This window comes from Notolepis coatsorum, assembly GCF_963971535.1.
Source record: "Notolepis coatsorum genome assembly, chromosome: 9".
In the NCBI taxonomy this organism is placed as follows: domain Eukaryota; kingdom Metazoa; phylum Chordata; class Actinopteri; order Aulopiformes; family Paralepididae; genus Notolepis; species Notolepis coatsorum.
Window position 1 is genome coordinate 57,848,402 of NC_140173.1, and position 12,391 is coordinate 57,860,792.

General features: G+C 43.3%; 1 protein-coding gene across 1 annotated transcript in view; it reads right to left on the minus strand.

Moving 5' to 3' along the window:
• The window catches only part of slit1a (slit homolog 1a), a gene marked incomplete at its 5' end in the record, with an annotated part of 46,812 nt that extends 42,494 nt beyond the window's left edge, over positions 1–4,318 (minus strand). Inside the window, 1 exon segment of the mRNA XM_084321878.1 lies at positions 4,242–4,318. Within this exon segment, the coding sequence (XP_084178004.1) occupies positions 4,242–4,318 (77 nt within the window).
• Between the last annotated feature and the right edge of the window lie 8,073 nt (positions 4,319–12,391).

Genomic DNA, 12,391 nt, shown 5'->3' on the forward strand with positions numbered 1-12,391 from the left:
TGCATGACAACTGCATAACCCCCAGCCTGAAGGAGGAGAGGCTGTGGTGTGTGTGTGTGTGGGGTGTGTGTGTGTGTGAGTGTGTGTGTGTATAGAGGAAGGAGAGTCCGCAGGGAAAGGAGGTGGGGCGGGAGGGGGGGGGGGGGGGGTCGGGCTGGGAATCAACACCTCAGTCCTTGGAGGCGAGAGAAGCTGGAATAAATAATCAGAGTGGCTACATGTAGAGCGACTGTGGCCAGGCGGACGGAGGCTGTAGCAGGGGTGTTACCAGCGACAGAGGAGCGGAGATTTATTATATCATGGAACAGGCCTGCACTACAAAGAAGCAGGACATAGGAGCAGGCTGAGAATACGGCCAAGCGCTCCTGAAACACAGCGGAGGTCAGACCACAGCGGTGCCGGGAAGCCAGATCCATACATACACAGACACGTATTATGAACACACACACACACACACACACACACACACACACACACACACACACACACACACACACACACACACACACACACACACACACACACACACACACACACACACACACACACACACACCACACACACACACACACACACACACACAAGCACACACACACACAGCACACTCACACACACACACACACACACACACACACACACACAATCATGTGCACACACAGGGACTGGGGCTGGGCAATTAATGCAAGTTTGAATTTCAATTATGAGTTTGTCTTCCCACCACGATCACGAGAACAAGATAATCGAGATAAATGATTATTGTGCCGCATGCCGCGTTGCTCTCGTTTTGTCTAGTGTTGTAAATGCAGCGCACCCTTCCTTTGCGCGAATTGAAAGAATTTGAAGAAGGGAAAAGAGCCACTTCCTGAATTCACTGAATTGAAAGTGAATTGACCCTGTGTCACAGGATGGTCACTGGCCTCGGGCCGTCCTACTGTCCTACACCCACTGGCTCGGGGTGAGGAACTGTGTTAGTTATACTATGTATTCTTACTGTAGATATACATATCCACATCTGTCTCTGTACATATCTGCATATAATCCTTTTTACATATCTGTAGATACTATATCTGTACATATCCCTTACCTACTCTTACTAGTTACGCTGCTGGTCAGTATGACTTACTACCATAGTGTCCTTATACCAGTAACTGTACATATTAATACTCTACAACTATTACTCAGTAGTACTAATCTATATATTTTATACCAAGTTTAATCGCCTGTACATTGTATATTACTATTGCACTTTACTGTTATTCTGCACTCTGGTTGGATGCCAAACTTCTTTTCGTTGTACTGTACGTTGTGCTGCATGATGACAATTAATTTGAATCTAATCTAATCAGAGCAGCAGGAGGACTCGACTGGACCACAGCTGACACCACAAGGCTCCGCTATAGATTCCCCAACAAGATAAATGTTTGCACAGTTTTAATGCCACTTGAGTCAGCGGCCCAGGGCAGCCTGAGGAAGTGAGGAGAGGCTAAATTGTCTGAGCTGAGTCTGGCTGGACGGAGAAGCGCCGTCGACATGTACTTTTATGAGTCCGGCCCCCGTGTGACGCGCCCGCGGCTCCTCAGCTCTCTACGGCTCACAGCGCGGCCCACGCAGGCTCCTCTCCGACTCCACAGGGGATTCCACTTGCGGCGTGGAACCATCCCAACGTAAACACAGCACCGCGCGGTCACAAGGTCACAAGGGCCCCGGAACCCCAATCTCTCTGGTTGACAAAGGAGAGAGAGAGAGGGATAGAGAGAGAGAGAGAGAGAGAGAGAGAGAGAGAAGAGAGAGAGAGAGAAGAGAGAGAGAGAGAGAGAGAGAGAGAGAGAGAGAGCGATAGAGAGAAGAGAGAGAGAGAGCAGAGAGCAGTGCGTGCAGAGACAGTGAAAATGCCCTCTTGAATGCTCTCTCTCTCTCTCCTGCCTTGCCCCAGCTCTGACCAAACATGCACAAATGAGATTAGATTAGATTCAAATGTATTTATTATACACCACAAGTGCAGTACAACGAAAATAAGTTTAACATCCAACCAGAGTGTAAATGTAACAGTAAAGTGCAACAGTAATATACAATGTACAGGCGATTAAACTGGGCATAAGATATATAAATTAGTACTACTGAGTAATAGTGCTAATCAGATGTATGTACAGAGTTGTATTATTAATATGTACAGTGATACAGCTATAAGGACACTATGGTAGTAAGTCGTACTGACAAGCAGCGTAACTATAGTAAGAGTAGGCAAGGGATGTGTATATAGATATAGTGGATATAGTATCTACAGACATGTAAAAGGATTGTATGCACATGCAAATGCAGACAAACACACACTCTCTCACATGCACACACACACACACACACACACACACACACACACACACACACACACACACACCTCTCAGATAGAGCGTCATCTGGCCCAGTAAAAGTGTCAGTGCAGTGTAGATCTGGGTTGGCTAATTGAAGAGGAGACAGTGGTGTTTAGTGGTAATGGGGGGGTGATGATAATGTAATGTCCCTCCACTCTCACAGTAGAGCCGTGAAAAGGAATGCACGCAAATACGCTGCTGCGGGAATTATTCAGGCTCTTTCTCGAAGACAATCGCACCGCGATCCGCAATTAGTCTGGACGGAGGAGGAGAGGAGCGCTGGCGAGACAGCACATCTCATTAGCCATCATGTAGACTCTCATCAGAATGGAACGACACTTGAAAAAGGGAGTCTAGAGCTCCGTTTAAGAATTTCCCGTATTATTCCTGTAAACTGGGACAGTTCAATCAATATCTGCTTACAACGCTCGTCCAAAGCAGGAAACCAGAGACCCTGAGGCTCTAATCTGTGATGTCATTTAAATGTACGGCCAGGGAACGCTCCATTGACTATGAATGGTGAGGCTGACTTTGTGAACTAGAGAGAGAGAGAGAGAGAGAGAGAGAGAGAGAGAGAGAGAGAGAGAGAGAGAGAGAGAGAGAGAGAGAGAGAGAGATACTTTTATTATTATTATTATTATTAAAGGAAAACTCCAACATTTTGGGAAATTAGCTTATTTGCCATCTACCCTGGAGTTAGACAAAAAGATACATACCTTTTTTCTTCTCTGTGCATGCAGTAGGAGTAGGAAGACGCGCACCGTTAGCCTAGCTTAGCGTCAGTCACTGGAAGTAGGTTCCTCCATTAGCCTAGTTCCAACGTCTTCCTACTCCTACTGCATGCACAGAGAAGAAAGGGTATGCATCTTCTTGTCTAACTCCGGGTAGATGGCAAATAAGCTAATTTCCCAAAATGTTGGAGTGTTCCTTTAATGTATTTTCTTTAAAACCATATGAGTTCTATTCTATTATAGCAGCGCCAACGGTACCGAATTAGAGGAGCCCAGTGCTAACAGACCCGGAGAATTCCCCCGGCCGCTCTCTCGCAGTCATCTTTTGCAACTTCATTCTCAATGGACTGCGTACAATCAGAGTAAGAAGAAGGGCAAGATATCCAACTCCAGCTCTAGGATGTTGGCCACCAGAGTGGAGACAGCAGTAACTTTTCACCAAAAGAAACCGTCGGTGGACATGGGGGGTGGGGGGAAGACAAAAACTAAACATCTGCTATTTGGCTTCACTGGAAATAACCCTAGTCTAGCTACTATATGCGGGAACAGACAGCAACACTTGGGTGTTGAGACACACATTCTGAATCAATCTAAAAAAAGAAACCTGGCCATACACACTCAATACGTACACTTGTGGTTTCGTACGCGCTCTGGGGAAAATGCATCGCTGATTGCAGTAGTATGTCTAAAGTAGTTTCACAGTCACACAATTCTTGCTTCTGGAGAAACTGGCACGCTAAATAAAAACACCTTGACTTGTAGTTTTTTGACTGGAGAGAACAATACAGAGTGGAGGCCGGCTGTGTGCAGCAGGGGTATTTACAGAACATGAGAGAGACAGACAGCAGGACCCTGGTGGAGGTCTGTTACAGACGAGTACAACATATACTTACAATACCAAACATGCATTGACATGGACACCATAATGACACACTGGGACATTCCTTGCTATTGTGGAGTGCGGCTTTCTTTTTCTTTCTTTTCCCCCCCTAAATCTTTCTGTGATTCTCTGTCGGCCCACTCATCCACGGCTTTGTGCCGTATTTGTGACTTTTCTATTTACTGGGAAAACATAGTTACGGAAAAGCCGACGGGACTGATGCAAACCCCCAGCCTCTTTTCGCGGTCCTCCGATCCGCACCTGTTGTGACGGTCGTGATTGGAGGATGGAGAGAAGCTGGCGGGGTTTGAGATATAGGTTTCTATCCTTACCTCCATCTCGAAAGTCATGGAAAAAATAGTATACGAACAGGTCGAAAAGTACCTTGCGGAAAAAAATCAAATCTACGAATTCCAATCTGGCTTCAGAACATCCCACTCCACTGACACATGCCTTCTCTATTTGAACGACCACATCAAACAAGAGGTGGACGCGGGCAAATACTGCGGCATGGTCATGCTGGACTAAAAGCAATTGGTTTTGATAGTCTATCAGTGAGCTGGATACAATCCTACCTGGAGGGGAGAGAACAGAGGATGGAGGTAAACGGTACCCTATCCCCCCCCTCCCAGTGAGCTGTGGTGTTCCACAAGGAAGCATACTAGGACCGCTACTGTTCCTAATTTATGCAAATGACATGTCATCAGCTTGTGACTGCAACTTGTTCCTGTTTGCAGACGACTCAGCCCTGCTGGTCTCTGACAAGAACAAGTTACAGGTTGAAAAAACCCTCAGCTCGGAACTAGGCAAAATCTGCATATGGCTCGCCGATAACAAACTATCATTACACATGGGCAAAACAGAGTCCATTCTCTTCGGTTCAAATAACAAACTCAGCAAGACCGACGGCTTCTCAGTTACAGTGGGTGACAATATTGTCACAAGAAAAGATGAAATTACCTACCTGGGTTCCATCCTAGAGGCTAATCTTTCCTGTGACAAAATGGCATCCAATGTAATAAAAAAAGTCAACCAACGAACTCGATTCTTGTACCGGATATCCTCTCTGGTAAACAAGAATACCCTGAAGACTCTGGCAGGAGCACTCATTCAAGGATACTACGACTATGCTTGCACCTCATGGTACCAAAGCACCTCAAAGACACTAAAAACAAAATTACAAACATCTCAAAACAAACTGGTCAGACTACTGCTTGACCTGACTCCTAGAACCCACCTCACCCCTGCCCACTTTGACAACCTAGGATGGCTTAGAGTAGACGACAGAGTACAGCAACTTGCAATGGGCCTGGTCTACAAGATACACTACACGACCAAGGTACCCATGTACATGTCAAAATACTTCCCAAAGGTCAGTGAATACCACGATCACAACACCAGAGGGAGCTCCACAAATCATGTTAAACCCAGATTCGGCTCAAACAAGGGACTAAACACGTTTAGCAATTATGCCACATCAATGTGGAACGCCCTACCCAAAGCTGTAAGAAATGTGAATCACTACCCACTTTCAAAAACACTCTCAAAGAACACCTACGGGAGACTGCAATTAGAAACTGGCCCCTGCAAATGTCCTAACCCAACCCCTTCCAATGTACAGTAAATGACCAAGTATGGCTTTGTCAACATTCCAATGTACAGTGTACAGTGTCCCCCACCCACCCCCTACCCACCCACCCAACCACCTCCAATGTACAGTTCCCCCCCACCCACCCAACCCCACCCCACCTACCCAACCTCCTCCAATGTACAGTTTCTACGTCAAATGTATATACTCTCTTTTCTGGACTCTTTTTGTATCACAAACAGTAGTGTATTTGCAAATCTGGTATGTCATAAATGTATAGATGTAGCAGTACTGTCTATCTGTATGTCGTGTGTGTGTCATAATATATGTTATGATGAATTGAAAATGGGGGACCCTGATGTAAACAAGACGGAAGTCTTTCTCTGGTCTGCATCCCCTTAGCAATTGTATGTATTGAGCTGTACTGTACTGTACCCATTCTGCAATCTGTTAATAAAGTGTTCAATCAATCAATCAATCAGGTAAATTAGGGGGAATGGGGGGGAATTACGGGGTGCCTATTTTTCACTCGGTTTCCTACAGCGAGGCTCCCAGGAACAGGTCACAAATACCAAAATATCTAAATAATAATAATAATTTGAAAGTGTGGCTATTAACATTCAATACTTCTATATGTTTGTATCCATGGAGCAGCTCTGGGCTTTTAGACATGGTAAGAAGCATGTCTCTAGGTCTAGGACAATGGGGATGCTTAAAGTAAACCATGTATTTGCTTCTCAACAGCATCACCTTGTGGTTGTATATGGAACTGCATCATACCACACAAATCACACAAATAAAAAGGGAGGGAGAATCACAGAAAAAGTTTCTTTTTTCAGAAAGATTTAGAAATCTACAAGTGAATTACTTAACACAAGACACTGCAGTGTTTCCCACAGGCCTATGCAAGACTGTGGAGGGTGGTATGCTAAGTTAAAACATCAACATGCTGCACGTTGAGAGCAAAATTAAGAGGCTATTAAAAATGTATCTATTAAGAACGTTGCGCTCCTCTTGTAAACAATGTTGTGCTCTTGTACACAGTTGTATGATCTAGTAAACTATTTAATCATAAACACATTGGTTGTATATGAATGTGATGACACAGCAAAAGATTTGCCTACCTCACCTTTAACACATTGACCGCCAGCAGCAGGGGGCGCTGATCCCCCTTCATCGCCAGGTCTTTATTCAATGGATATAGTTTTAGACTGCGACATTTGCGAGTGCTTATATATCTTATATTATATCTATGGGTCTAATAACGCCGTCGACTGTCAGTGAGTTGCTTCCAGTCAACATGCCCGAAACAGATTGTTTTTTCATCCGTACATTTCCGTTTAATACCGTTTTGAATAGAGTATGGTTTGGGTGCTTTTGAGTAATTCCAGGAAAAAGACGAGAAAAAGGCATTTGACTGTAATCCAGTCATCACGTTGTAATTTTTCGGCTGATTATCTAATCATCCTGAAATCAACACTATATTATCATTATTATATCTCGTTGTGCATACATGAAATGACCGTCGTAGCGGGGCGCTACCCCCCCCCCCCCCCCCCCCCCCCCACCGCAGTCAACGGTAACAAGCACATACACTTACACACAGATAGCTGTGATCGCGGTAGAAATACATCAACGACCAAATTTATATATAGTGTTCTTACCTTGTATCTGATGTAATGCAAAAGAAATAATCCAATTATCTGATCCCCATTCCAAATACTGCTTGTGGAGGTCCGTACCACACTACCGACCGTTAGATATGGGCGGGCGGGGTTACTGTTCGATGCCATCGTTGTATAGAACTGGCTCGCCTGAGTATTTAAACCCCGCCCGGCTTAGATCGGCTCCTAAAACACACCAACCCATTTCCAATGAGATGCAATAGCTCCGCATGGTAGTAGAGGGCGGTGTTGGCTGCAGCTATGTATTATGTATAGATATAGCGAATAAACTAAATAACGATCCCAAAAACGAGTTAACTCGTTTCTGGCGCTGAACGCATGGCGGGTAATAACGAGTTAACTCGTTTCTGCCGCCGATTGTGTTAAGGAAATACCATCTTGCTCAATACTTAGTTTTCTCACCACCGTCGCAAAATCGTCCCACACTGATTCACTCTCAAACTTGTTGCTGTGAATAACACCATGCAAAAAGTTTACCAGACCTGAAAAATCTAAGCAAATGAATAACGGGAAGATGATTAAACAGAAGGTTTTGTAGATACAGTACTGAATTCTGCCATCCGGACACATGCAATTTGAAATATGATTATAGAATATAAAATATCACTTGTCATGTCTAGTCTTATAACACACGAGAGCAGCCCAACAGGATACTGTACATAACTTTGAGCCGAGTACTATTACTTGTAGCAAATTAAATAATGTATAAATAAGAAATGCAACCTAAATACATTCTTAAATATTACATTAGGCTTAGAAAAACCTAAAGAACATAAATGTTGTAAACCATAATGGCAACAGTTACACTCCCACCAAATCACACTAACCTTAATGTGGGATTTCTCTGAACACAATGGCCGTAAACATAAAGTAAACACTTTGACTTCTCAATGAAACATTTCCTCATTAAGTCCAACAGGACTTAATGACTAACCGTTTATAATAACGGTACCTCGTTTTCAAGTGGTGTGTGTGTGTAAGTCAACATTATGCTTACTGTGGGAGCTTACTTACTTAGGGTACCTTGTGTATACGGTTTACTTTTACTCTTACTCATAGTATACATTCAGATTCAAATGAGTTATTGCCTATATTTATTGTAACGTATAATATAACCGATAGGGCATACAGACCCTCATCTGCACCGTTGTTTAAACTGTTTATTCTTTGTCATATTTTTATATGCAGATAAAATTGTATTGCCTATATTCATGTCTTTCTATTATTACCCTGCCCATACCTGTACCTCCCCCCCTCCCCCATTCTGCTATGATGTCCGAATTTCCCCAAGGGGATCAATAGAGGAATATATCTTAATTTACTAGCATCGCACAGCCTGCTCTTATGATCTATCAGTAAGGTGTCAAAATGAGGGTGACTACATCTGTATGATTCAAATGCAGGACAGCATGTCGACTTTGAGGGATATTTGGGATACATTTTCTTTTAGTAAATGGAAGATTATACTGTATATGTGGACAATAGATTATGTGATCTCCAACTTGGCTTGTTGCACAAATGTTATAAAATAGGCTACTATACGTTTTCCAATTCACTGTCAGTGATTAATTATGCACCACTATGAGCTACTGAGTGACCTGAATTATGCATATGAGGTTTTCGATCATCACATTATTTGGCTATTTTGAACAATACCAGCTGTGAAAATAATAAAGTTATGTTAATGAGAAATCACACATTTGGAAAATATACGGGAAATGCGAACAAAACCTGTCGATCGGCTTCATTACATGCGCGACTTCTCAGGCCTATTCTTGCTTTTGGTTGGGTTTGCATTCAAACCTCAAACGAGCCGCTCCAGAGTTCACTTGGAGGTGGACCGAGACCACCCCAAACGGGCGGACCAGGCTGGGGTTGTTTGGTGATGATCTGAGTTTGATTACTGTGTTCACACCAGCCCCAAACAAAACCGCAGCACGGGGGTAAACACTCCAGGGTTCGATTCAATTGGACTAAACAAGGCTGGCGTGTGACTATTTGGAAAAGGCCTGCGAGAAATTCGTTTAGCCTGCAATCTCGCTCTTCACGAGCGCCACCGTGATAGCAGGCGGCAGGAGTGAGAACCACGGTGATCAAAGTGTGGGGGTGCAGACAACACAGCTCGAGCCAGTATGTGTGCACTGGTGTGTAGTTAAGCATTACATCACGCGCAGGAGTGGTTTGTGAACAATAAACCATGCCTAGGGGTGGTCGTTAGGCCCGAGGCGCAGCCGAGAGCCGTTAGACCCCCCTAGGCATGGTTTATTGTTCACAAATCACGACTGCAAGTGGTGTAATGCTTTTATACAACTGCCACATTCATCCAACCTTATTGCTATACAATAAACACACATTAATCGAAGATTTATTGAAAAAACCATCCGCCAGAAAAAGTAGTTCCCACAACTACAAAAAAGACAAGTTGCCTCTATGTGGAAGCAGCTTGAAGTGCATCCAACCAACTAACACATCCAACTGTGTATTATTGGAATGATTGAGAGAAGTTGCCTCCATGTGGAAGCAGCTTGAAGTGCATCCAACCAACTAACACATCCAACTGTGCGTTATTGGCAAACTAACACATCCAACTGCCTTTCAACTAAGGCATCCAACCTACTAACACATCCAACTGCCTTTCAACTAAGACATCGAACCAACTAACACATCCAACTGCCTTTCAACTAAGACATCCAACCAACTAACACATCCAACTTTTCTTTAGTTTTTAATTATGAAGTTAGTGGTTATTGGAATGATTGATTGAAAATTGTATTACCAGATGCAGAATGGGTACAATACAGTACGGCTCAATACACACAATTGTTAAGGGGATGCAGACCTACTTTCTATAGAACTTCATTCTTAGATGCTTCTATTGAAAGTAGGTAAAACAAATTAAAAAGTTTTCTTTGCCCTATAGGAAAAAAAAGTTTTCTTCGCCCTATTTTTTTATTTATTTTTTTAAACCTACTGTAGAGGGCCTAAACTTAACCAGTTGGAAACCAAGCATACAGTAATAAAATTAGCAATCAATCAATCAACTCAATAGGCCATGCTCACTTAGAACAGCGCAGCACCCAGCTCTCTCTCAGTCTGACTATCCCCCGCGTTGCAGACAGGAGTGTGTGTGTGTGCGTGTGCGTGTGTGTGTGTGTGTGTGGGGGTGTGTGGGGGTGGGTGGAGACTGAGCCAGCGTCGGACAGTGTGAGAGTGAGGGCTGCAGAGAAGGGAAAAAAAATTGAAAAAAAAATTGAAAATTAATCAATCAATCCGCGATTTTTCTTTTGTTACACAATGATTCATGACCCATAGATTACACAATCCAACATTGTGTAAGAGACTAAGACATTCGCCGTGACAGAATCGCTTGATATTTAGTCGTTATGACGCTATCAACATATCCATTTGTTAAAGAGTGATCCTGGCGGAGTGATGTGATTTGGTTGTGGGCGGGTCCTGGGACCAGAAGCGTAGAATGGTCTCAATACATACGTGTAAATGGACTGTTTCAGCCAATCAGAATCGAGAAATTTGCATGCCGTTGTATAAAGGTCAATAAAAACAATACACACAAAAAAATACATTAAAAAAAAAATAATAATACTTTTTTTATTTGGATTAATTTCGATTATAATCGATTCTAACATATTCAAATCGATGCAGTTGAATCGTCACATTAGAATCGATGCATTTCGATTAATCGATGCATCGTTACACCCCTAATGCCTCTATATAGGCATTAACCAGTCTTCCCTGTCCCGCTTACAACTGGTACAAAACGTTGCTGGCAGACTGTTGACCGGAACCCGCAAGAGAGACCACATCACCCCTGTCCTTGCCTCCCTTCATTGGCTTCCAGTACGCTACAGGATAGATTTTAAGGTTCTCCTATTTGTTTTTAAAGCCTTTAATGGTCACCCCCCTCCTACATCTCAGACCTCCTATCCCCCTATTCCAACACCAGGTCCCTCAGGTCAGCCAATCAGAGGCTCCTGACGGTCCGGAGATCTAACCTCAAGCTCAGGGGGGGCCGTGCCTTTGCTGTCGCAGCCCCTGAACTATGGAACAGCATCCCCACCTCCATTAGGCTTGCCCCCTCGATAGATGCCTTCAAATCTAGGCTCAAAACCCACTTCTACCTACTAGCCTTTCCCGTTCACTGACTCATGCCCTGTTTTCCTGTGTGCCCTCCCATAAAACGGAGTGTGATTGTTGTCAATATGTATCTATGTGTATCTACCCTCTGTACAGCACTTTGGTTGACACGTGTCATGTTAAATGTGCTATATAAATAAATATGATTGATTGATAATGGTGACTAATTTTAAGCATCATTTTTCTTCTGTTGCCGGGACGCGGGACAAAGATCTAAAATGGGGGACTGTCCTGCACAAATCAGGACATTTGGACACCCTAGTTGATCTTAGCTTGATGGAACGAAGCACAGACAAACGCACATGATGGACACACACACACAAGTGCAGCAACATTATGTTACAAAAATACCAACAAATGAATGGTAGTTCCTCATCCGTAAAATGATTACTACCTTTTGAAATCCTGTTAACGTAAACCAACTTAATTGATTATCAGGCTATCTAGCCCATTAGCAAATGCAACCCTTATAACAAATGTGGGCTATCTTATAACAAGCAAATCAATCGCTTACTGTAGTACTAGATTGTCATCCTGTAGTGTCTCTCAGCTCTGACAACAGGTGCTGTTGCCAACAAATCCACGGACCATTAATTAATCTGTATACCTTGTGTATAAAACAAGTTGGATGTGGCCAATCACTTAAACATCTTCTTTACAAACATAGCCACAACACTGGTTAATAAACTACCCTCCCACTCTAGGCATTTTGGTGTAAAACACATCCTAGCCTTCTACAAAAACCTAGGGGTTCGCAAAGACGATTTCAAACTCGAAATGGTAACAACTGATGAGGTGTTCAAAAAACTGAGCGCCCTCTAACCTAACAAGGCCACTGGCCATGACAATATCCCCTCCAAATTCCTCAGAGCAAATCTGATATGTCATAAATGTATAGATGTAGCAGTACTGTCTATCTGTATGTCATGTATGTCATATATGTTATGATGAATTGAAAATGGGGGACCCTGATGTAAACAAGA